The sequence below is a fragment of the Mus caroli genome, unplaced genomic scaffold, assembly GCF_978045245.1.
Source record: "Mus caroli unplaced genomic scaffold, Mus_caroli_1 scaffold_9, whole genome shotgun sequence".
Lineage (NCBI taxonomy): Eukaryota > Metazoa > Chordata > Mammalia > Rodentia > Muridae > Mus > Mus caroli.
The window spans coordinates 24578481-24602777 of NW_028227264.1; the positions used below are offsets into that span (position 1 = coordinate 24578481).

Consider the following 24297-nt stretch of genomic DNA (forward strand, 5'->3'; position numbering starts at 1 on the left):
TGCCAGTACAGCAAGGATGTACAGTGTGTCTAAGCACTTAAAATCTCAGTGTAATTTTCAGGTTCAGCTAACAGCATTTTATTTCTGGCACATTTTTTGTAATTGAATCTTAATGTGACTTTTCATATTTTAGAAAAGTAAGTTATTCCTTATCTAATATTCTTAGTATCAGAATAACTACACCCTTTATTTATTTATTTATTTACCTAAAATGCAGCTTTCCAAAGCTAACATTCTGAGGCCTCCCCAAAATATTCCCAGCTTACCTCCCATAGGTTTGTATTTTATCTTTCTCACAAAATCAACTTTCTCCTTTAAATCGAATGATTGTTATTTATGTAAAAATGTGACAAAGCTTCACGGAAAGAAACCAAAAGCAACAGTACATAGAGTTCTATAGACACAACTGTCACAAATGCAAGGCCACATGGGTCAACAGCGCTGGAGATGACCATCAAAACCTATGCAACTATAGAATCAAGTCATATAAAAGAACAATAGCAACCCTATAAAATAATTCTATAAAGCAAAAAGATACTTTTAAAAATCTTCCAATATAAAATTTTTTATATAAACATAGAACTTTACTTTAAAAAAAGAAAGCTATTCCTGGCACTTCTTTCTTGGTTCCCATAATGCTCTTCTTCCTTTCCCTTTCTTCCCTTCCTCTCTTGTTCCACATCTCTCTATTCTTGTGATCCAGTTCAGTCTGCTGGCCTGGTTCACTCTGAACTCTTCCAGATGCCTCGGGCTGTTCTATCATTCATGTCTACAATGAAACTTCCTCAATCACAATCAAAGATAAGTGTGATTTTGAAGCAAGAAACATAACGAAGGACTCCTGAGTAATTTTTGTCCTTGACATAAGCTAGAGTCATTTCGGAAGAAGGTACATTATCGAGAATCTATGAGCAAGATTTTCTATGTGCAAGCCTGTAGGATATTTTCTTGGTTAATCGTTGATGTGGAGGACAGAGTCCATTGTGAACTTTTTCTCCACTGGGCTGCTGATTCTGGGTCGCAGAAGAAAGAAGGCTGAGGAAGCCGTAGGGAGCAACCCAGTAAGCATTCTTCAGTGGCTTCTGCTCCAGTGCCTACCTCTAGGTTCCTACTCTGCTTGAGGGGTTGCCATGACTGGGACTGTGATCACATAAGCTGAGACAAACCCTCTCCTCCCCAGCTTGCTTTTAGTCATGGCATTAATGTATTGTGGCAGAGAAATGTGCAGTGGACACTGACTTTCTGGACTCTCCACATTCAACTTGGTAAACATTTACTGGACTTTCACATATCCTTGAGGATCACCTCAGATGTTACCTTGTCCACAAAGCATATTTCCAAAGGGGCACTGTATACCCCTTCAAAGGGATTTTTATCGTGCTTTATATTTTTAACTATTTTGCCCATCTTCCCTCCTTTCCTGGTCATACATCTTTTGATGAGTGAGAATGAATTGAATCCTTCTTAGTATCAGAAGGTTAAATGTTAATGATGTGATAGTCTTAGAATCTGTGCATGACAGAATGACCGTTTGAAGTTTTTGAATCATCAGGCACATTGAGCCTGTGTTCCCTGGCCTACATGTATACCAAGATAGCCTTGACATTGTAATTCATGGTTTTGGTTGAATTGAAACTACCTGATAGACAGCTTTCCATATCCTGTGTCAATATGTTCTGGATAAAACGATCTTAAATATGTCAGCCTCTTCTGCCATGTTGATAAGTTGTGATACCAAAAGGACTTGGACATCAAAACTTTCACAGATGTCTTGGAGATTCTTCCTTTATGGTAAGGTAGAGATGTTTAGAAGAAATTGTAAAATCTTCTCTGTTGTGTTGATGGGGATTGGGATTTTGAAATGCTCATGCACTCATTAAATTAGAATTAAAAAAAAACCAAATGCCTTAGTAATTCTGAATTCTTGTATATAGCACTTTAATCCTCTAGGTATTTAATATATACTGCAGTGTTTTACTATAATCATATTATTTTTAGGCTCAAATGCCTGGGTGGGGGGAGGCTCTGTATTTTTATGTTGAGAAATCCCCTACTCTTAGTTTATTATTTGTATACTATCTATTCAGGTTTATATAAAACTATTTCCTGCATTTGCATTGTATGTTGTATATACTTTAAAATCGTGTTTGTTCTCAACTCATTCTTACATTTGATGCTATATATTATGATACTTCTTCCAGGATTGACTGGGTACCTGTTATCTCTCCCATCTTAAGCAGCATCTCAAAGTTCTCTGCAGTTATCCCTGTAAGCATTTGCAGGAATTCACATGTCAATTTGAAAAGTCCTACAGGAAAAGTGATATAAGCTAGGTTTCTATATGTATACTTAATCAGCTTGTGGGGGTAACTCTCCTTATAAAATAATAATTATGACCAGAAGTCATTAATAGATAACCAAACTCACGTGGCAATGAAGAGGCACTCACAGAGGAAGAGACTAGTGTTAATTGACTGTGCTTCAAATCTCTCATCTGTGAAGATTTTATAAAAACACATAGCGATGTAAATGTATTGAAGGGCACTTTTCAAGATCCTTGGAAAATATCTTCACAGTTGGGAAGGGAGCTGAAGTTTCACCTACTTGATAAATCCACCAGAAGTACAATCAAACCTATTCTACGTCATGATAGATGGAGATCCAGTAAAATCCAAACTGTGTGTTGCACAGAACAGGCCTTTTCATCTCAACTCACCTGACAGTACATCCTTTACAGTCGCCTTCTCTCTCCCGGAAATTCCATAAACCTATAGGTTTGTTGTCAAAGTATGTTTCTCCCATACAGCCGGTGAAGGTAGTCACCCGTACAGCATCAGCCTTCTGCAGAGAGACATGGGATTTGTGGGATTTGAGGATTTCATGAATTGCAGTGTTTATGAATTATTAGCAACAGAAGGCAGATAGTTCTTATCTGTTGCATAGGACAATCTTAGCATCGTCTTCTGGCTGTATTATGTCCTCACAGCAACAACAAGAAGGTCAAAAAAGGAAAAGCTCAAATATGTCATCAGTGGCTCCTACTTTATATACTACCTAAAATCGACCTCCATTTACACGTATTATCTTCATCAGTAGAAGCAATTCTTCCTTCATAACCTCCAGTGATTTGTTCAAACACCTCCAAAGTATACAGTTCTCAGATTCTAAAGCCTCTTTCATAAAACTGTATAGTATTTGTATATAACATCCCTCCATCCATCCTCCCATATACTTCAAATGATCTCTGAATTACACAAGAGACCTAAAGCAATATAATATAAATTCTATGTGAGTAGCTGTCATACTATATTATTTAAAAAAACAGTAAGAGAACATCTGTACGTTTTTGATATAGGTGCAATTTTGTATTTCAAATACTTTCCATTCTTCATTTGTTGAGTCTGAGGATAGAAAGCCCATGTATACTTGTGGCAGAAATAAATTATTTCTGACTTCCAACCTTAGGCTAGTTATTGAACTTCTCTAGATGGCTGTGACATGGGATTATTATGAGAGAGATTTTCTGGTCCTAAATCCAATGCCTACTATAGACAAGTATATATTGAGATCCTGTTTATTTTGTGTAAATCTGACTCACAACACAGTAAGATGTCTTTCCCTTGAGGTCATGAATGAATTCACATTGGAGTCTCAGTGATAAAGGGGAGAACACAGGAATAAATTAAGCTGTAACAGTGTTCATCTCAGATAGGGGTTCTCAACTTCCCTAATGCTGTGGCCCTTTAATACAGCATATTAAATCCTTATATTGCAGTTACATTTAACCATAAAATTATTTTTATTGATATTTTATAACTGTAATTTTGCTACAAATTTTGCTATGAATTGTATGAATTGTAATTTTGCTATGCATTGAATTGTAAATGTTTGTGTTGTCCAATGGTCTTGGGTGACTCCTGTGAAAGGGAAGCATGACCCTGCCAAAGGGGTCATGACCCACAGGATGAGAACTACTGATCTCAAGTTTCCATTCCCAGACAGTTAGGCCACCAGCTCAAGAGAATGAGGGAAAACAGCAATTTTGTAAGAGAGGATCATATACATCCATGCTCAGGTTTGTTTGCTGCTATCCCTAGCACATGGTCCAGGATCTAAGGAAGGCTCCATTTAATTATCCTTTGAATGTCAATTCTGATGTTACTACCATAAAGACAGGTCATCAGCTCCGTGAACACTACAGTCACAACAGAGGGAAAAGAAAAAGTCCAGGCAGGAGAACCTGTTTAAACAGCTCCTGTTTCAGCCCAAACTTACTATAAATAAGTGGCATATTCTGCTACCTATATCAGAAACCACACCAAACCCAGCTGTGATGGTTGCTGTACTGGCTGGTTTTGTGTCAACTTGACACAAGCTAAAGCCATCAGAGGAGGAGGAGTCTCAGGTGAGGAAATGTCTCCATGAGATCCAGCTGTAAAGCATTTTTTTCAATTAGTGATTGATGGGGGAGGGCTCAGCTCATGGTGGGTGTTTTCATCTCTTGGCTAGTGGTTCTGGGTTTTATAAGAAAGCAGGCTGAGTAAGTGAAGGGGGAAGCAAGCCAGTAAGCAGCACCCCACCATGGTTTCTGCATCAGCTCCTGCTTTCAGGACCCAGCTTTGTTTGACCTGTTCTGACTTCCTTAAATGATTGACGACAGTGTGGAAATATAAGCCAAATAAACCCTTTCTTCCACAACTTGCTTTATGGTCATGGTTTTGTTTTTGTTGTTGTTGTTGTTTTTTTTTTTCAACAATAGAAACACTATCTAAAACTGTTGCTTCCCTCAGTGATAGACTGTGATCAGTATATGTAAGCCAAATACCTCCTTCCCCCAAGTTACTTTTGGTTATGATCTTTGACGCAGCATCAGGAAGCAAACTAAGTAAGCGTGGTCCAAGATTAAACATAATGACAAATACAAATCAAGACCCCCCAATATCCCCCTCTCTCTGTTTGCTGACTATGAATTCAGTGTGAGAAACTACCTTCCATTCCTCCTCCCATGCCTTTCTGTCCCCTCAGTGATGGACTAGGAGCCATAACAAACCCTTCCTTTCTTAATTTTCTCTTGTCATGTCACAGCAACCAGAAGAGTAATGGGCCTGCAAGTCTACCTGAATTATTTGGAGATAAAAAGAATAGATTGAGATGTTTTAGAAAATAAATGAGATGGTCATGAGAAGGTAAAATATTCGGGTTATAGCTTTAGTTCTAACATAACAATATGCACCTCTTCCCAGTCCTGTGGACATGCAGAGGAGCTGGGGTCAAGAGTCACTGTTGTTATTTGAGACAGGACTCTGGAATGCTGTCAACAGCTGGTGTCTCTTGACTTGAGACGGACCGTCCTGTTGTGGCTTTTACTTACTTTTCCAATCTTCCTGCATCCTGAGATGCCACGCTTGAGAAATCTTCCTGCTCATTTACATTTCAAGCAGTAAGTTGATTAAGTGCATGCTGGTAGGTTTTGGTTTATTGTTTGTGTATCAGGAGCCTGGGAACTCTTGGTCCAAGCAGTATCTTAAGGGTTTCTACAGATTTCCTTTGTTTCTGTACTCTCGTTATCCTTAGACAATTTTAGAATTGCTTTGCACTAGTGACACCTGCATGATGATGATGATCATGATGATGATGATGATACATATTTGAGTTATGTTCCAGCTGCATAAGCATGAGGACCTGAGGTTGGATCTACAGCATATATACAAAATCCAGGCTTGGAAGCATACTATAGCTCAGACACTGGAGTGGACAGCAAATCCCCTCATGAGAGTTGGGAAAGAGGTAGATGAAAGCCATACTGGAAGATACCCAACCATCACGTTTGGTTGATATACATATATGAACATATGCATGCTTACTTCCATGCACATGTAAACACAAAAACACACAAATATACAAACACAAAAATTTTAAAAATTATTTATGGTATAAAAACCACACTCTAGGAATTTCTCACATATTTTAAACATATGCTTTTTAAAGGTGGGACTAGAGGTGGGACTGAGGCAAGGATATTAAAAGCAACGACCTCCTACCCTAAGCTCAAGTCCAAGCCCTTCCACTAACGACTACGTAACATGGTCAGAACATTCAAATTCCCCCTTCTTCAGTTCCTTAATTAGGAAACAAGGGAGATTGCAAAATCTATCCTGCTATGGTCTGAATATCCACAACCTCCATAAATTCTTACATTGAAAATCTTTCCCTCAAAACCTCTGCGTGGTGGAACATACCTGTTATCCCAGTGCTTGGGAAGCAGACAGGTGGATCTCTGGGAGTTCCAGCCAGCCTAGTTTACACAGTAAGTTTCAGGTTATGTGGGAGTTTAGGAGAGTCAAGCCTTCATGAATGGGATTAGTACACAAAAGGCCCAAAGAAATTCACACACCCTTTCTCATATGGGAGCACATAGCAAGATAGAGCCTTCCATGTAGAAAGGGCTCTCATTACAAACCAGCCTGTTGGTACCTTGATCCTGGACCACTCAGTTCTAGAACAATGAAATTTTGTTTAGTGCTTACAAATTGAGTAGCCAAAATACATTAAGACACTTTGTTTCGTGCTGAATATTGATTGAATTATGTAAATTGCTTAGAATGCAATTTAACACATAATGAGGATTATAAAATATTATAGACATTTATCATTGTTTCTTTTAACCCAAAAGCAAGGGATGTGTTCGTACTGCTTTCTTGTACTACAGAACACTGAGCACCAGGGGTTAAATATCTTATTTGAGGCCACATTTTTTTAAGTAATAGGAAGATACAAATCTAACCTGGGTATGAATTCAAAATTCATGACCTTGTATTACTCTGTGTTGCCCTAATTTTCATTAGGAGAGCAGAGAAAGTTGTCAATATGACTGTATATTACTATGCACTGTATATATTTATATGCAGTTTTATGGAAGAGGATGGTTTTACTGTGCAGCTGTGGAATCAGCTCTCATATTTCAGAGTCGCATTTTTTGCACAGAGCAAAGAAATCAGCTTCACACTCTGAGAAAGTCAGTTCTCACGAATGTGGGGTCATCCTGGCTTGTCACATTCTCTGACTAATCTCATCTCAGGGTGATTGTGACAAGTCCAGGATTACCCATTATATTCAGATGTGTTCTTACATCTCACCCATGGGTCGTTTTTTCAACACCTAATTCCATCTAATCGGCATAAGCTTCTCTCAAATGCAAGCACTCTGCAATTGAAATGCACAAGGACCTGCCACAAAGCTATTATGAATATTAAGTATATTGCTCCATAAACAAGAAGAGAAGAGCAACTCAAAAACTTTTTAAAGCAGATCATGATTTGGAAGTGTATGGCCCCTATGATATTTCTTGAAGATTTGTAAATCTTTTAATTAGATGTTTGAACTTCATAGCACTTCACTTTTATAAATCATAAAGTAATTGCAAAAATGATGCATAGCTAAGAAACACTTTGCTTTTGAAGTGACTGAAAAAAAATGCCAAGAAAAAAATAAAAAAACATGTCACAGTTAAGAAATAAAGTACTATCGAAATCTTAGAAATATGGTGCCTCCAGATTGGGTTGTTCACAACTCAAAGATGGAGGTTCTGTTGGGCGTCATGACACATGCCTGTCATTATAACAGTTGAGAGGCTGAGACAGGGTGATTACATGTTCCAAGCAGGCCTAGCTAGACACAGTAAGACCACGTCTCAAAAAATAACTTAGAGCAAAGAGAAACAAACCACCAAAGAAGAACATTCCTTAAATTGATGGATTCACAAACACCAGTTAAGAAAACACGGACAGGTGTTTATAGCACTCTCCACACCTTCTCTTCGTTGTCTATAAGAGGAAAAAGGGATGGAAACAACTCCTTACCTTTATTTTTCCGGTCAGGCCACCAACAAACAGCATTGCATTTGCGTCCACATCTAGGATAGTATACCCGGGAGGAGACACTGAATGGTAGGTGCTGGGTAACATACTGGCTTTGGGTCCATCTAAAGCTCTCACAGAAATAGATCCATTTCTTCCCGTTCTTCAGGCATACATGTGTGTGGAAGTGAGGAAGGGAAGAAAATACAAAAAATGAAATTTGCATCGCATTTGATCAACCTCAGGTCTCACAGCCATAAAGTAGAGATACTCATCTCAGGTAACTTCAGTGAACTGTGTTTAGGGCTAAGCACTAAGTCAGTGCTTTTCAAGCCAACACAAAGATCTGACATTTGCTAAGTATTTATCATAACATACAAATAGGGAAAGAACAACAAAGCTGATTCTGTGTATGAATGTTGATATGAAAGGACAGCCGAAGTTAGCTGATGGAACAATTATAGATCAAAAGGAAAGAGTTTTCCTCTTGCTTTACGTAATAATTTACTGCTTTATATGACATGAAACATAAACAAATTTTATGACTTCATTTATTATTTTGTCAAATTTAAGTTGGCAAGTAGAGTCCAAATGAGCCATGCTTCTGCAGCATAAGCTGCACAATTTTGCCTAAAATTCTCTCTAATGGATCTTAATTTGCTGGAGCAGTCTCCCTAGAATTGCAGGCCTCATTGTTTGTCTTGTCATCTTAACGTATAGAACATAGTTGTTCATCTGTAGAGTTCTGTATACAGATTTGTAGAAGTACTCTTTTAAATTCAGTTATAGGAAAAAAAAAACCCTGAAAGCTGTTATCATTTCATTTCATTTTCTTTTTTTAAATGATTGATTTCCATAAGTTGTTAAATATGAAAATCTGGTCTCTTCAGAGACAAGCAGTCATAACAAACCTTCCTAATCATAGCCTTCTCTCTGCTGTTTCATTTCAGTAAACTCTATTTTTGTGGAGGCAGTGCTAAGTGAAATCTGTGAAACAAGAGAATGAATTTATCAACAAGGCCTCTTGAATAGGGTGAATCTCTTCAGATATAACTGTACTATGTGAGCACAAACGTCCAGAAACAGAGTAAAGTACTCAGTCCTTCTGATACCAACAAGGGGGTGATCTGAACTTTATCCTTTTCCCCTTCCCACCTCTCTGACTCTTTCTCCTCTCTCTCATGTACATATCTTAAAAGGAACTAAAGTTATTGCTTTTGATCATGTTAACATGGAAACATTTGTGTGCATGTGTGCACTGGTATGCTTGTATATGAATAATTCAAGTGTATGGGTGGACAAGTGTGTGAGACTGCATGTGCATTGTCTGCACATGCATGGGAATGTCCACAGCTGAAGAGAGTCTTCCTCAATCATTTTTTTTTCATCTTATTCTTTGAGGGACAATCTGGCGGTTGAGATCAGAGTTCACTAATATGACTAGGAAAATTAGGCAATTCACTCTAGTGATTCTCCTCACTGCTCTCTGGGTGTTAGAATTACTGGAGAGTCACCACACCTGTCTGGCATTTACATGGGTCTTGGAGGTCTGAACTCTGACCTTATGCTTGCAGCACAAGCACTTTATCTACTGAGCCATCTCCCCAGCCCTCCTTTCAAATGTTTTATTGTAGAAAAGTTAATCCCATTTGAACTGAATTAAACTGTTTGGATCCCTCACGTAGAGCCAACAAAAAATCGTTCCCCTAGCCTTTATCTTTCTCTGATGAGCTTTAACACCAGCCTGGCATCTTCAACAGCTCTTCCTAACTACTGGCTCATCTGGGTTCAATGGTGAATTATGAACTGGAAAAAGAAGATATGCTAAGGAGAAGTAGTAGGATTAATATGGTCCCATGTTTAGCCTACATGTTCTTAGATGTCGAAAACCAAATTAGAGTTTTGGAGAGAACAGGGTTGATTCAGCTCCATACTTTCCATTTAAAATACTATGGGTAGATCTTATGTGTTAGATATGGGACCCAGTATTTTCAGATAGAATAGGTCTGGGATTATAGGTGCTATATAGACTAGAAGTGAATGAAGATAATAATGACAATTCTTATGTCCTCATGTCTGTTTAATAACAGGTAACAGCATTTTTTTTTCTCTTGTATCTATAGATGAAGATGTGAAAGAATCAGCTTTTCTCTGACTCTAACTCTTATCAGAAAACAGATTAAGAAGGCAGGGGCTGGAGAAATGGCACAGCCATTAACGCCTTGGTTCATAACCAAAAACATAAGATTAAGAAGTTAGGATTGGAATAGCTTCTCTGGCTTTATACCTTGAATGCATGTCCTTTTCTAACAGGCAAAACAAATGCACTTTCATACATTTATATACAAAGCATATTATCTCTGCACACATGGACATGCATATGCAGCTACATTGTTGAAATGGCAATGGATTTTTTTTCTCATGCCACCCAGTTATCTTACTCTTTGCTGAGAAGTTACCTTGATGCTTCAATACGGTACCAATAGGAGTCATCGATGGTCAAGTCTGGATACTCTACTCGGCCAACTCCAGAGCCAACATCCCAGAGGAAGCTGACTTTGCCTTTACGCATTTCTATAGCAAGAAAGTCAATCTGGTTTGAAGAAACAGGAAAAAAAAAATACCATGCTTCAGGACAAAGCACTCTGAAAGTGGAGCTTTGGAGAGTATTTTTCAATGACATGTAACTTAATTGGATTGACAATTCTTCATAGTTATAACCAAGATACACATCTTATATCAGAGGAATCTGTGGTAATTTTTAACACAAGTGAGACAGGCTTCCTCAAATGAATAGCAAATGCTGACTTTTGTCAGAGCCAGTCTGTTTAACACCTTATTCACCTTAAGAATCACCCATATACAACAAGTCACATTAATTCTACTGTGCTAGAGTTTGCAGATAGAACTTGTGTAATTTCTGTTTGAGTCATAAATTTAACAAACTGCAAGAGTTTGCCTTGGTTAGAACTCATACACAATTTGTTATTTTCACTTCATTAACATGGAAGGCTATTACTATTGAATTTGAGAACAAAAAAAATAATTCTTATTTGATTTTCTTTTTAAACAGCTAGATCTGACCAAGCATAATGCAAAACAAATATCAGCACACTGACAAAAAGAGATATGCCTGGATACAGGAAAGAATTGTTACCTGTTTATACTTATAACTTAACTAGAACTGCAAACATTCCACAGCTAAGATTATGAGATTTCATCCATGAAAAGCTACTTCAGATATTTTTTTTTGGAGCTGTTACTATAGTCTATATAGTTTTCTAACTGATTAACCTTTGACCGCTACACATACCCAGTAGCTTTTAAAAAGTTGTATATTAGACTTACAAATTTGGCACTTCCAAGGTAAAAAAGGAGGTTGTCGGCAACAGCGGTCTTGACATGGACAACGATGTTATTGTAGCTTCCTTTCTTGATTTCTGGCCTGTATGTTCGAACACAGTCACCTCCCGAAGAAACAGATACTTTGATCTTCAAAGAAAACAAGATACAAAACCCTATGAGTCTCTATGACTAAATCTGTATGTAGGTTTGAAGTATATTCCGAACTAGCAGACAGTCATCCTCACTCTTTTATTTGAAGTAATTTTTTCAGTCACCAAGTAGTATCATTAGATATCCATAAGCAGACAATATTGTGTTGACTGGGGAGTGCACAGAAGACTAGTTTTCTACTAGCATTTTACACTTGATGTTCTTGTAATTCTTCCTCTGGCTTATTAGCCTGCCATTGTTTATAAACCATATAGCTAACACACCTTCACATTATCCTTTGAAGACAAACTTTCTAAATGGGATTTTACACAAAAACAAATGGAAATGGTCTTCACTGAGATTATTTGTTAAAAAAAAAGTTTTAATTCAATTTCCAGTGATTTGGGTATCATTTTCAGAGGAATCCAGTTTTTGCTTAGTTTTCAAGAGGGTATTGCCAGCCCGGCCATGCACTTACAATTAGAGGAGGCCAGGCAGAGTTTGTTCTAGATCTTCTAACAATACGATTATTAATCATTCCTCTCTGAATATATATTTCAGAATAAATTACACTTCTTATTAGGTTACCAGGAAATGAGATGGAAATAATTTCCAAATGTCTATCACTACTAATACATGTAACAGCTCCCTTTTCTTTTGAAAAGTACTTCAAAAATTACTATAAATTGCTAAGAATGGAATTCTTATGTGAATAGAAGGGCACTGCTCATGCCAAATTTTACTTCTTTGAAAGGAGGCTTCGTTCAGTCACAAATAGCACTATTTGATTACTGGATTTAATTTCTTTTGGGTCAGGTGCAAAATCACCATCCGTGATTGCTGCTCTGCTGGCTGATAGTGATGGCAAGGAGAAGAGAAGATGTGAAACCGATTTGCAACTTGTTCAAATGTCTAGTCTTGGATACCCACTAGACTTAACCTGGTTGCAATTTCCCATTTTTTTCATGACTTCTTTTACTTTTTGCTACTCATATAGCTTTCACATTTGAGAAAAAACAACTAATATTATTGTTATTCCAATGAAAAACTTGTGCAGACTCTAAGATTGAGTAGGTTACCAGACAACTTTCTGTAACATGGCATATACAGCAGGTATCTGCAGGACTTGTCTCACTTTGGTTAGGGTAAGGGGCATTGTGGATCTTGTCTATGGAAGAGGAAAACAAGCTGAGGGAGGTTCTAGATGTAAAATGTTTTATGTTCAGAAATGAAAATCAAGGAGAGCTGTTTGGCTCTGAAAGACAGAAAGATTCTGGAAAAAAGAACAAGTCTGCTGATTCAGCTGTTGACCCTACAGTGGCCTGTTCTTGACAACGGTTTCTATATGTGGTCACTAAGCCAATGTCTGTATACAGAGAAATGTTCTGCAAAGAACCAGGCTGTGTATGGTGGTCTGTACTTGTAGATCTAGAGAGTCAACTTAGATTTTGGTGTGTGTCTTTGTCCTTTGTAAAGGTGTGATCTAACTAGCCAATGGATGGTTGAATCCTAGGGGTCACCGTCGACCTCATGTTTGCTTTGTGTTCTTCCTATAAGCTGCCCATGGTTATCTCCCTAGGATAGACTTGCCTTGCTCTATGGAGTGCAGAGAGTAGTCAAAGCAGAATGGATCACAGGAAAGTATAGATTTTCCTGGGTGTTGGGACAATGAAGAGGCTGTGTGGGTAAGAGTCAGGCAGCAGAATAGCACTGTACAAAGAGTTATCTGAGAGTCAGAGATTAAAAGGATAAAGCAACAGAAAGACCCTGTAATAGTGAGTAGTTAGACAAAAATGCAGCTGTCAGATAATTTTTAATGTTCAAACAAAGGTAAGCTATTCGATGTACTTTTAGGAGTTTACAGTGTGTGAACAAAAAGCTTCCTGAAAAAAACAAAAACAAAAACAAAACAAAAAAACATGTCACTGAGCAAATTTAGTATCTGAGGCAGGTTATATGTGCCATGGATATCATAAGAGGATCGAAGAGAATATGAAATAAAAGATTTGACTGCAATTTATGAATACAATTCAATAGTAGATGCAGCCATCCCTGACAGGGCCATTTTCAGAATCACAAAAGGTCTTGATTCACGAAGAAAAGTAACTGTGTGTAGTTTGTTTTATCTTTATTCATAAATGGTTTATAGGCTTAGCTCTAATGCCACAGTATCACTGGTTGAATCATAAACAAGCCATGTTTCTTTAAAAAGCCCAATTAAATAATTCTGGTATAGGGAAGGAAGGAGTATAGGAAATGCAGGGTCATAGGATAAGGTTCAGACCTTGTCTCCAAACTGAGGTAGAAGTAATAGATCACCCAATTGTTGCACCAGAAAAGGGGTGTTAAATGGGAAGACAGCATGCAAGTGAAATGATAAAGCTCAGCTTGGGAGCCCAGTCCATGTATGTGACCATTTAAACACCAGGCATACTTCATTTTACTAAGATTTGCAACTACGATACTCTGTCATACACTTTTCATATCCATAAGGTCTGATTCTCTGAGGAAAAGGACAGTATTAACCCGATATGCCAGGACAATTCTGCAGAGCCACCTGCTGCTTTGTCCTTACCCATTCATATAAAACCCTTTGGACTTGCTGTGTTTTGTTTTTCTAATATACCCTGAATACCTGGAATATTCAGGCAGTCCAACTGTTTACAACTCGATCATAACTACACATTTATTCTTGTAAGTGCCATATGTTCTGACTTCCAGTGGGTGTATAGGCAGTGGTAGAGCGTTTGACTGCATATGAACAACTTAAAATAGCTAAATCACAACAGAGCATTTACACAATTCTTGAAGAGAAACCTCTCAGATATACCCCTCTTGCAAGAGGTGTGAAATTTCTGAAACACAAATATCCTGTTGGGATGTTCATTTCTACTGATCACTACATTGTAATGCAACTTCATGGTGAGGCTTATAAAGTTACTGCAAAGATGTTGATGTTGCTAAGGTGGTTCTGGCACAGTATTATTCACCTGCTAAACACCATAAACACAATTAAATTTTGCTGGGTATCCCAATGTCCTGCATACTGCATTTTTTCAGCTGGCAATTAGGCCATTCATTTAAAGACAGTATAAGTTATACAATTATACAATTGGCAAGCTGAAATAACCACTTTTAAAGAAATGCATTTAATTCTTTGATTAGGAAATGTCTTAACTGGGCTAGCAAAATAGATCAGTAGGTAAAGGTGTTTGTTGCCACACCTCATAACCCAATTTTGATTGACAGGACAAGTCTTGGACCACATCTCCGGAAAGCTGCTGAGACTTGGAAAAGTATGGTAGGACTGGAATTTGGCAAGGATGTTATAAGGGGCTACTGCCTGAATTGGTAAAGGTAAACCCTAAGTTGCAGTGGAGACCTTAGGTAATTTTTACAAGCCAGACTCATGAGATGTCCAACAAGGGAAACTACTGGAATGGAGAAGAGCTAAAGGGAAAAGCTGTGAGCACTATATGGTGGGGGCAGAACTGAGGGAGGAGGGAGATTATCCACACCTTTTATATCCTAGAACATTCTGTCATGAACGCTGGATGCTGGACATGGAGCTCCAGGGTTTATTTTCCCCTGTTGTGTTTCTGTCCAACTAACCTTTCCTTCTTTCCCCTCAGAATGGAAAGGCTTATTCTGTGTCAATATTTATTAGAAATATGCATTATTATTTCTTTTTTTGATTGGGGCTCCCAGTTCAGAAATAGTCTTGTGTTCCAGAAAAAGTCTAATTGAACTGAAACTGCCAGAGAATATGGGGATATTTGAGTTTGGACTGAATACACTTTGCACTGAGAAGACAGAGCTTAACAGGCGAAGTGGTCAGACAAGTGATGTATGTGGGTGTCAAGTTCTCAGAGAGCAGAGTTGTACTGACTGACACTGATTTTCAACTTGAAACGATCCATACTCACTGAAGAGAAAGTGTCCAGCTTGTCATTTAGATTAGATTAAATGAAAAAGACCCATCCTAAGTGTGGACAGTACCTTTCCATGAGCTGGGATTCTGAACTGAACCAAAAGGAGAAGGCAAGTTGAGCACAAGCATTGATCACACTGGTTTTTGACTACAGACCTAATGTGACCAACTGCTTCCTGCTCCTGTTGCCCCATCTTCTCTGCCATGAAGATCCCTGGGAAGCATGAGCCAAGTAAACCCACCCTTCCTTGAGCTGCTCTTTTGCAGTGAGAAGACAGAAAGCTAATATTAATGCCGATTTCCATCTACTCCGTTATCAACCCTCTGAGTACAACGCCTGACTAATTCATCTTTGTATACTTCACAGGAAAATGCGTGGAGTATAAGAGATAGAGTTTTTCATCGTGTATGTCTCTGAGTAAGCTTGTAACACTGGGCTTTATTTTACTTTGTACAGAAAGCACACAATGATGATTACCTGTCAATCATACCACACATTTTCATATTATAATTGAATAGGCATCTTCACTGATATCATTATTGCTTCATTTTGCCTTGTATTATCCATTTTCTCTAATATGTTTTCTCACTGAGGTTTTTTTTTTTTTTAATAAATATAAGGTTCTTTTCAATGTTCTTCTGGAACTTGCCATGGCCTTGTTTAGATGTCTTAGATACACATAAGAAAGAACAAATATGTGGTATCATTCAGGCATATTCTTGGCCACTACTAAAAATAAACGATGAATTAATGATAACTTCTTTCTGATCATCCTAGCTACTGAGTTTTATTTATGAAATTTGAAGTTAAAATCAACAATACTGAGAACTATCTTAATAAAAATCTATCATTTCTAAAGTTATCATGGTTTAAGTTTGCATATCTAAAGCTTTACAATGGCATTTAAGTATCCCAGTTCAGGGATGGTGAGTGAGAATCCTTGCTTCCATCCTGACAGAGCTCAATCTCTAGGACCTAAAGGGTGGAAGCAGATAACAGACTCCAACACACTGTCATGTGACCTATACACACACACTGTGGCACAGACAAAAGAAGTAAATACCATAAAAATGTAGACAACCTTAGCATGTTACAGAGTTCTGTTCATCTGAATACTCTTCTAACTGAATAAATACATAGCAAAATTCCAAGTGAGATATTTCCTATTTTTACTCCACAAATATAAAAAACAAATCTGCAAAAAGTAAGTTGTTTGTGTGTGTGTGTTTATAAAAATAAGCAAAAGCTATATAACAACTAAAATAGTGATTCTATTTCTCCTATGCTTGCTTGTGAACTCAGGTTGTAACCTCACTCATTGGACTTTTTACGTCTTTCATGAGTAAGATACCTATATGCCTTCCAGCATGCAAAAAAATAAGTGCCCTTTTGTTGTTTGATTTAGTATATTAAAGAATCAAAATATACTAGACTTCCTAATTCTCAAGCAGTAGGTATGGTTTATTATCTTCATGAGACGGTTTTGAAATCTACAGGGGGGAAAAGTGCTACTTCTTCCTACCTACCCAACATAGCCTTAAATTTATAAGGTAATAGATTACTCATTGATCAGGTCCCATTGAGGCAAACTCTCTCTGGGAACTACAGGAACACTTATTAGTATTTCTTAATTCTGAAATTAAGATCTTACAGAATTAGCTTGTTTCCGAGCTTGGTTGATCAGTTCCTTTATTTCAGAAATGTTTTTCTTTAGGTTGTCCTCAAGTTCCTTGATGGGCTTGAGTTTGTCGATTAGCCGGTCAGCTTCCTGTTCTAGATTTCTCACAGAAGTACCTGCATCTGCAACTGCACAGAACAAAATTAGCCTCCGTGTGACTGGGCGTGCATGCACCAACTCCCACCTCAACCAGCTACCACCACCACAGACATAGGAGACAGACCAGCAGGAAACTTAATTAATTAATTCCATTTTACCAGTGTGACAAAAGCCAGAGCGTGATTGATGGCTAAAAGATGATACCATGAGGCCAACTGTGAATAGTTTTGTTAAGATTAGAGCAGGCCAGGGATGTTAGAGAAAGTCTTTGGCTTTGTGATTAAGATGAAATTTGGCATTAAAGGCAGAAGATATGAAAAGCTTAATTAGAGCTGACTTTTTCATTCCAAAGCTGACCTTTACAGGATAGAGCTTTAGTCACAGAAAAAATGAAAATGGGGTGTCTTTAAAATATCACCTAGTCTGTCCACACACAATCCACATTAAAATTAAGGTTCTCATGCATGCAAAATCGTTTTCTTTTCTTTTTTTTTTTGTCTTTCTTTGCACATGTTTGCGAGGGAAGCTATGGAGACATGGCTTGAAGAACATTATCATGTTGAACAACACAGAATCTGAAGTCCTTTGTTATACTTTAATTAAATCTTTCAAATTTCAATTCAATACTGTATTGGTGTATTGGTTGTGTTCATATTAAACTGCTCTTTTTGTTGGTTACAAAAAGGTTGAAAATTGGTAATTTTAAAAGCTTTAATCTAAAAATAGTTAAAGATTATCTGATCCAAGGACCTCTAGCATGTGGTCACATATCTGTGGGAGACACTGTGGAGGGGTGTATAAGGGGTGGGAAGCCAATTATTGGATTTCTAGGATGCTGGCCATCCTATCCAAACCATGACATTGGTTATCTAACTGTTTGTATTGTTCAGCTTTCTATAATTGTGACTCTAAAAAAATTCTATAAGGTCCAAAGCTACTTGCTCAGTTAGACAATGATTAATCTCCTGCTTGGCTGATGTTGGGATGCTGAGAAATAATCTTTAGGACTGAATTCAATATGTTCACCTGGACATGAACTATTCTTCTGTTTCATTTTGGTTTTATCTGAGCTAGGGCAGAACCCAGGACCCAGTGCTTGACAGAGAAGAGCTTGACTACTGAGCTCAGTCATGGGTCTTAAACACCAGCATCTTTAAACTATACTGTGAGATAGGTAGCTTGGATCTATGCTCATTAATGTGGATTGTATTTTTGGTGGAATTTAAAAAGAATGTACAACTACTGCTAATAGTTGCAGAGTTACTAGATCAAGGCTCTAGCTGTATAGGGAGCATGTCATTGGTACCTCTTGTTTTCTGTACTTGTCCAGTGTTCTCTTTCTTCTAACCCTCTGGTGTTATTATTCTACAAGTTATTCTAGAATTAATGGAGTTCTATAGATAGATTCATACAAAGAAAATGAGGAGTTAAACCAAGATTACTAAGGCTATGGTAAATATTAGACCCACTTCTCCTAAATCTCCTGGAAGCCTTTTCAATTGCTTCAAAATGGAAATAAATGAAGGTTTGCCCTCTGTCCTTCGCCCCTACTGTCCATAGCCATTTAAACCCTGTGGAAATCATCTTTCTGTGACTCTGAGACCTGAGTCATCTGTGATCCTGGGTTTGAGGCTTCTCATAGAGTAGTATTTGAAAGTGTTCTCATTTTTGCTCCCTAATTGTATGACTGAGTAGACTTTAAAATAGCTTCTCCAGCTAGAGTTTGATAAATGGAGGTTTCTTCTGGAATATTATCACCTGTATGTTGTAAGCTTTAGAATGTACTAGCATACACTTTTCCTAAGGACTCTCTTCTCTGTTATATTTTCTCCTTTATATAGTTCTATCACCTTTAGGAACCACCCTGTTGTGCTTTCGTTTTCTTGATTAACCCTCCAAGTATCTGTTTTCCTGAATTCTAACTTGTTAGTTGCTCAGCTTGTTCATGTCAGTTTTATTTTTCTTGCACTCTCCAGTGTCTTAAGGCTGTGTTCTTCAGTGCGTCTATAGTCATGTAATTATTCTGTAATATTTTCCACCAAGGCCAGCCTCAACCATGTTCATTAGAGTTTGATGTGTTTGATTTTCTTTTTTTTTTTTTATTATCATTCTTCCTACTTGTTTGTAGTACTGTGAAGTTCACGTCAAAGTATGAAATGTTTAAGAGACAATATTTTTATAGTTAGATAAGTTACTCATTTATTTAGGACGGATTTTATTTCAAGGAGAGTTGTTTAGAACCGGTTTAATTACGAGAATGATTACTTTGAGGGAGGAAGAGTAAACTTTTGGGGTGATGATGACATGATCTATTTAAGCTACTTTAACTCATGTGCGGGGAAGTCATTCATGCCCCTTGGCTGAATTTCTCCTATCATGGACATGATAATTTATCTCAATCTGGTGAAAAAGTCAGTTTTACACTTTTATGTGCATAAGATTAAATATTATACTAGGTTTCCCTAGCACTATTAAAACATTTTATACTGAATACACCCACAGAATAGTCATATTGGCAAAAGATTCTTTTTACATATATTAATTGGTGATCATGTAAAGAGTAGCTATGCAGTACTTAAAGCAGTCCCAATATATGGTCACATGCAAAACTGAAGCTGTTTTTGCAATAAGCAGAAGATAACAGAAGTTACTGAAAAGCATACAGATGAAGGTATACATACTGATTTCTGCAGGTAATTTCATATGGAAGTAAAACAAAAAGAAATTAGAAAATTCATGAGGAAAATATTTTCTACAGGTATTATAAAGTATCATAAAAGTGATACTTTTGAATAGATACTCTTTACAAATACACTTCATTTTAATTCACATAAGTATTTCAGATAAAAGCACACAAAATATGATCAACTAACATTGCATGAAAAACATTTTAATTAAGAAAAAAGAAAAAGGCTGGTGAGATGGCTCAGTGGGTAAGAGCACCCGACTGCTCTTCCAAAGGTCCAGAGTTCAAATCCCAGCAACCACATGGTGGCTCACAGCCATCCGCAACGAGATCTGGCGCCCTCTTCTGGAATGTCTGAAGACAGCTACAGTGTACTTACATATAATAAATAAATAAATCTTTAAAAAAAAAAAAAAAAAAAAAAAAAGAAAAAAGAAAAAAAAAAGCCCTTTAGCAGAGTGTTTACACTGAAGGAAATGTTGCTAAGATAAAAAGATAATATTGGATTAATATTTTGCAGTAGATGTTTCTTTTTTGGAGGGTACAGTTATACAATAAACAATAGTAATGACAATGGAATCATCAGCTGAGATTTATCCTGAACCAGAACAAAATGATAGCTTACATATAAGAGAGAGAGAGAAATAAAATGGCAAATTTACTTTTAAATATGTTTTCTCCTGACTTGCAGACATGTTGTGGCATGTCAGAAGGAATAACTCCAGTGGGCTGACTAAAAATCTGGAATTATTTCTGGGTCTAGGTAAAAAATAATAACATTTATCTTTATCCCCTTTCTTCTTTGAAGAATGTTAAGGAGGTAAGAAGTAGGTCTTTCTTTCTTCCTCCCAGATTGGAAGTACATAATTTTTCCTTGCCCAGGAAGCTGACATGAGCATCTTCGTGAATGACCACCATAACTAAGTCTCCCGCTGTCCCAGTCTATAAATGTTCTTATACTTTATAAAAATTCTAGTAGATAGTCTAGTTTCTTAGAAGCAAAAAGTAAAAAGAACTTAGGCATTCCCTTTATGGAAATCATATGCCAAGACACTATCTTATCACGTAACAATGAAGGAAAGTATTGTAAGAAATACCAATGTTTGTGAACTACATTTATATACAAATATAAATCATTCCACGAAATTCTTTCAGATTTCTCAATAAGTTCTAATTAAGTCAATGAGAGTGGTAGTTACAAAGTAGATAAATGCTTTATTTCCTAGAGATATTAATTGGACTCTAAATAACAAATACTCTAACAAAATCTTCTAACATTAATTCATTTTAAAGAGGTATCTTGCTCTAATACGACTGCTAGTAAGTGCATCCCTTAAACTCTGTGCTCCATGCAGCTCCAATCTTAAGCATTACAATCACCTGCCTATAAACGTATTTTCAATTACACTAATGGATTAAAAAGTTTTGACATCAGCATACCAAATAGCCTATAAACTTTGAGTATTCCCATCCTCCCCTTTATTGGATAAAATTAAATGAAGAAGGCTCCCAGGCATTGCTGGGAGATGTCAGTGCTGGCAGAGTGGGATCTGCAATTCTCACACCCATGTGATAGCACACAAATTCAAGGGTTTCAAGCTCTACTGCCTGTGAGTCTAGGCTACCTTCACAGCATGAAGAAATAGATGATATTGTCACAGTGAGAAAGGAGCTCTTACTGTTTTTGGAAGGATCTTTCACCACAGTGTTCGTTTTGGCCACGCTGTCTGCTAGTTTATTGTAGTTTTGCTTCAGGCCATCTAGGTTCTGATGCAAGTCCTTAACCTGGGCCAGGACAGCTTTTGCTGTGTCATTGGCTTCTCTGGCTTTCTCTTTGACAGCCTGCAGTTTAGCAGCCGTGTCTATTGGCACAAGTGGGCATGAGAAAGAAAACAAAGAAAAAAGGTTGATCCATGCTTGCGACTGGCTGACCTTAGAGATGCATTCACAATGGGCAAAGGCAGAACTGTGTTTCAATCAGCTGTAGCAAATAAAGCAATTGTTTTTTGGATTTTTTTTTTTTAGCTAAATTAAGTTTTCTCAGGGAGCTTTATTATAAGTGTCCAATTAGTTTTTAGGACAGCAAAGTGATTATTTTCTAAATTTGCAGTTTAGAGGATATATATTGAGATTTCCTGTTGCACATCTTAAAGGGTGGAATACATACATATGGTTCATTTAACTACATCAAAACTAGAGTTAAGATTTAACCTGTATGTCCACGGGAGGAATAAGATTATGCTTTCATTTCAAGGTAGACTTTTTGGGAATGCTAGAGCCTGTGATTAGGTATTTCTATTTGTTTTCTGCATGGGTACTTTGCCAGGTTCCAAATGGTCAAGAGTTTCCATAAAGAGTTACTCAATAGAGTAGAATCTAATTTTTTAGTATTTCCTTTGTTGTATGTAAGGCCTTATTTCTGGATCATAACTTATATATATAAAGCATAGTTCTTGTGGTCTGGATATAAAATGACTTTTGTGGGTTCCTGTGTTAAAGGACTTGTTGCCAGAGTTAGGAGTTTAGGAACTGTTTGAACGATGAGCATCTCTTTCATCTACGGATTAATTCACTGATCACATCATACTTTCATTGCATTATTAGGGTGGTAGGAACTGTGAAAGATTGTGGGGCCTGACCAGAGGAAGTAAGAGACTGAGGTATGTTTTTGAAGGGTTTAATTCCCAGCCTTCTTCCTCTGGACCTCTCTGTTTTTTGGCCACTGTGAGGTAAGTGGCTTCTCCTTCATGACATGTTTGCACCACAATGATCTGTCTCACTACAAAGCCTGCTGGGGAATCAGTGGGCCATACAATGAAACCATGAGCTAAATTCAATCTGTTTCTTTAACCTGTTTATATTTGTGGGTTGTTTTTTAAAATATATTTCATATATATAAAATCACTAAAACAATTGTACAAACATATCCATGCTTGTGTGGATGTATAGGTGGCTAAGAACACAGGCTTTAAAGGTAACTTGCAAAGCTCAAATGTTATACACATCACTGTAAACAATGGCCTTTAGTATCCCATAAGAATCACAATTGTATCCACCTCGTAGAATTAGCATGAGAGATTACATATGCTTACTAAAGCATATTGATTAATAAGTAGTTATAATTCACTGTAGTCTGCTGGTAAAGTATAAAAGTAAGATTCCTAAAAGAATTTTCACTGTCAGAAACTAATATTAAATAATAATTATAAATAGTTTTAATAGGTTGGACGATATTACAGAAATGGGATGACCAGTAATATTTTGGAAATCTGGATTGTTTGAGGAGTTCAATTTAGCCAAGCAGGACTTAGAATTGCTATAGGCTCTTGTCTGTCGCTGTATATACTCTAATAATTTGTCTTCATTTTAGTAGAGAACAGTACAGTATGATTTTTTTTCTTTCCCACTGCTTCTAGACTTCTTAGGACAAAATATGGATGACAACATAATAATATGACATCTATATTTTCCTTTACATAACATATTCATATGCATGTCAGCTAAGGGCAACAAAGAAAAAACATAGTCACATTGTTAAATGAGGTTCTGATTCTCAAAAGAATAATGTAGAATTAAGAAAGCCTGCCTCTAATGGAAATGTAATGTTAAGGAAAATGGTAAAAGCTACCAAGACTCTTCCATGTTTCAGATAAGCTGTTGTAGAATGCAGGGACCCCGAGGCTTACCATTTGTAATGGCTGATAACTTGTCCATGGTGTCATTTAGAGCTCCTAGGAGTCCACTGTTTCTAAGGTCAGCAGTTTCTAACCTGGTTTTCAGGTCATTTAGGTCATTGTGATTTCCTGTGAACATAAGCCAAAAAGAGATGAAACAGTTTATAGTATTCTTGGATGTGCAAATTCAATTAACAAAAAGCCAAGAAGAAGGATATAATTTACTTATTATCTTCTATCCATTCACACATCTCTGCATTAAATACATGGATCTATGACCATTTGGCATTAGAGAATGTTTAGTCATGCCATTTTTCTCTTCTTTTCTGTTCTCCATGACTTAATTTGATGATTTCCTATGGGTTAGAAGTCTCTAAAAGATTAGTTTACTCACATTTTTGTTACTCTCTTGATCTCGCTCCAATTGATTTTTACATATTCAAATTTTATTATCAAAAGGGAACATTGTATTAGGTGTTCAAAATCTCATATATAATCATAGATAATAATATCCTATTTCGGTAAGCAGCACAGCATTATTTGGAACAGAAATAAAAACTAAAGCAAAGGAAAAGCAATACAACCCAAATAAACCTGCCATTTTTCACAGAGAAAGCAACATTTTTTTACAAAATCCCCCCAAAAGACTTCAATAAAGCTTTTTTTTGTCTTGCTTTATGTTATCTTGTACTCAAAACCAGTACTTTCAAGTGATGATTTAATATTAAATGCGTCCATATTAGCTTCTTTATCTTATCGTAGTATTTGTATTAAAATTTAAACTTTAGGTTAGTTTTTATAGTAATAAGAACTATATGGTTTATATTTTAGCAATGTCAAGAACTTTGAAATCTCTTGGGGTAAAACAAAGATTAAT

General features: G+C 36.9%; 1 protein-coding gene across 4 annotated transcripts in view; it reads right to left on the bottom strand.

Moving 5' to 3' along the window:
- The window catches only part of Lama2 (laminin subunit alpha 2), a 621901-nt gene that overhangs the window by 51676 nt on the left and 545928 nt on the right, over positions 1–24297 (bottom strand). For all 4 annotated transcript variants that reach the window (XM_085842707.1, XM_085842706.1, XM_085842705.1 and 1 more), the window contains 7 exons: positions 23433–23549; positions 21426–21608; positions 16935–17089; positions 11205–11348; positions 10316–10449; positions 7860–8019; positions 2717–2841 (listed from right to left, as the gene is read on the bottom strand). In XM_085842707.1, coding sequence (XP_085698833.1) covers positions 2717–2841; positions 7860–8019; positions 10316–10449; positions 11205–11348; positions 16935–17089; positions 21426–21608; positions 23433–23549 — 1018 coding nt within the window. The remainder of the gene's footprint in view (positions 1–2716; positions 2842–7859; positions 8020–10315; positions 10450–11204; positions 11349–16934; positions 17090–21425; positions 21609–23432; positions 23550–24297) is intronic.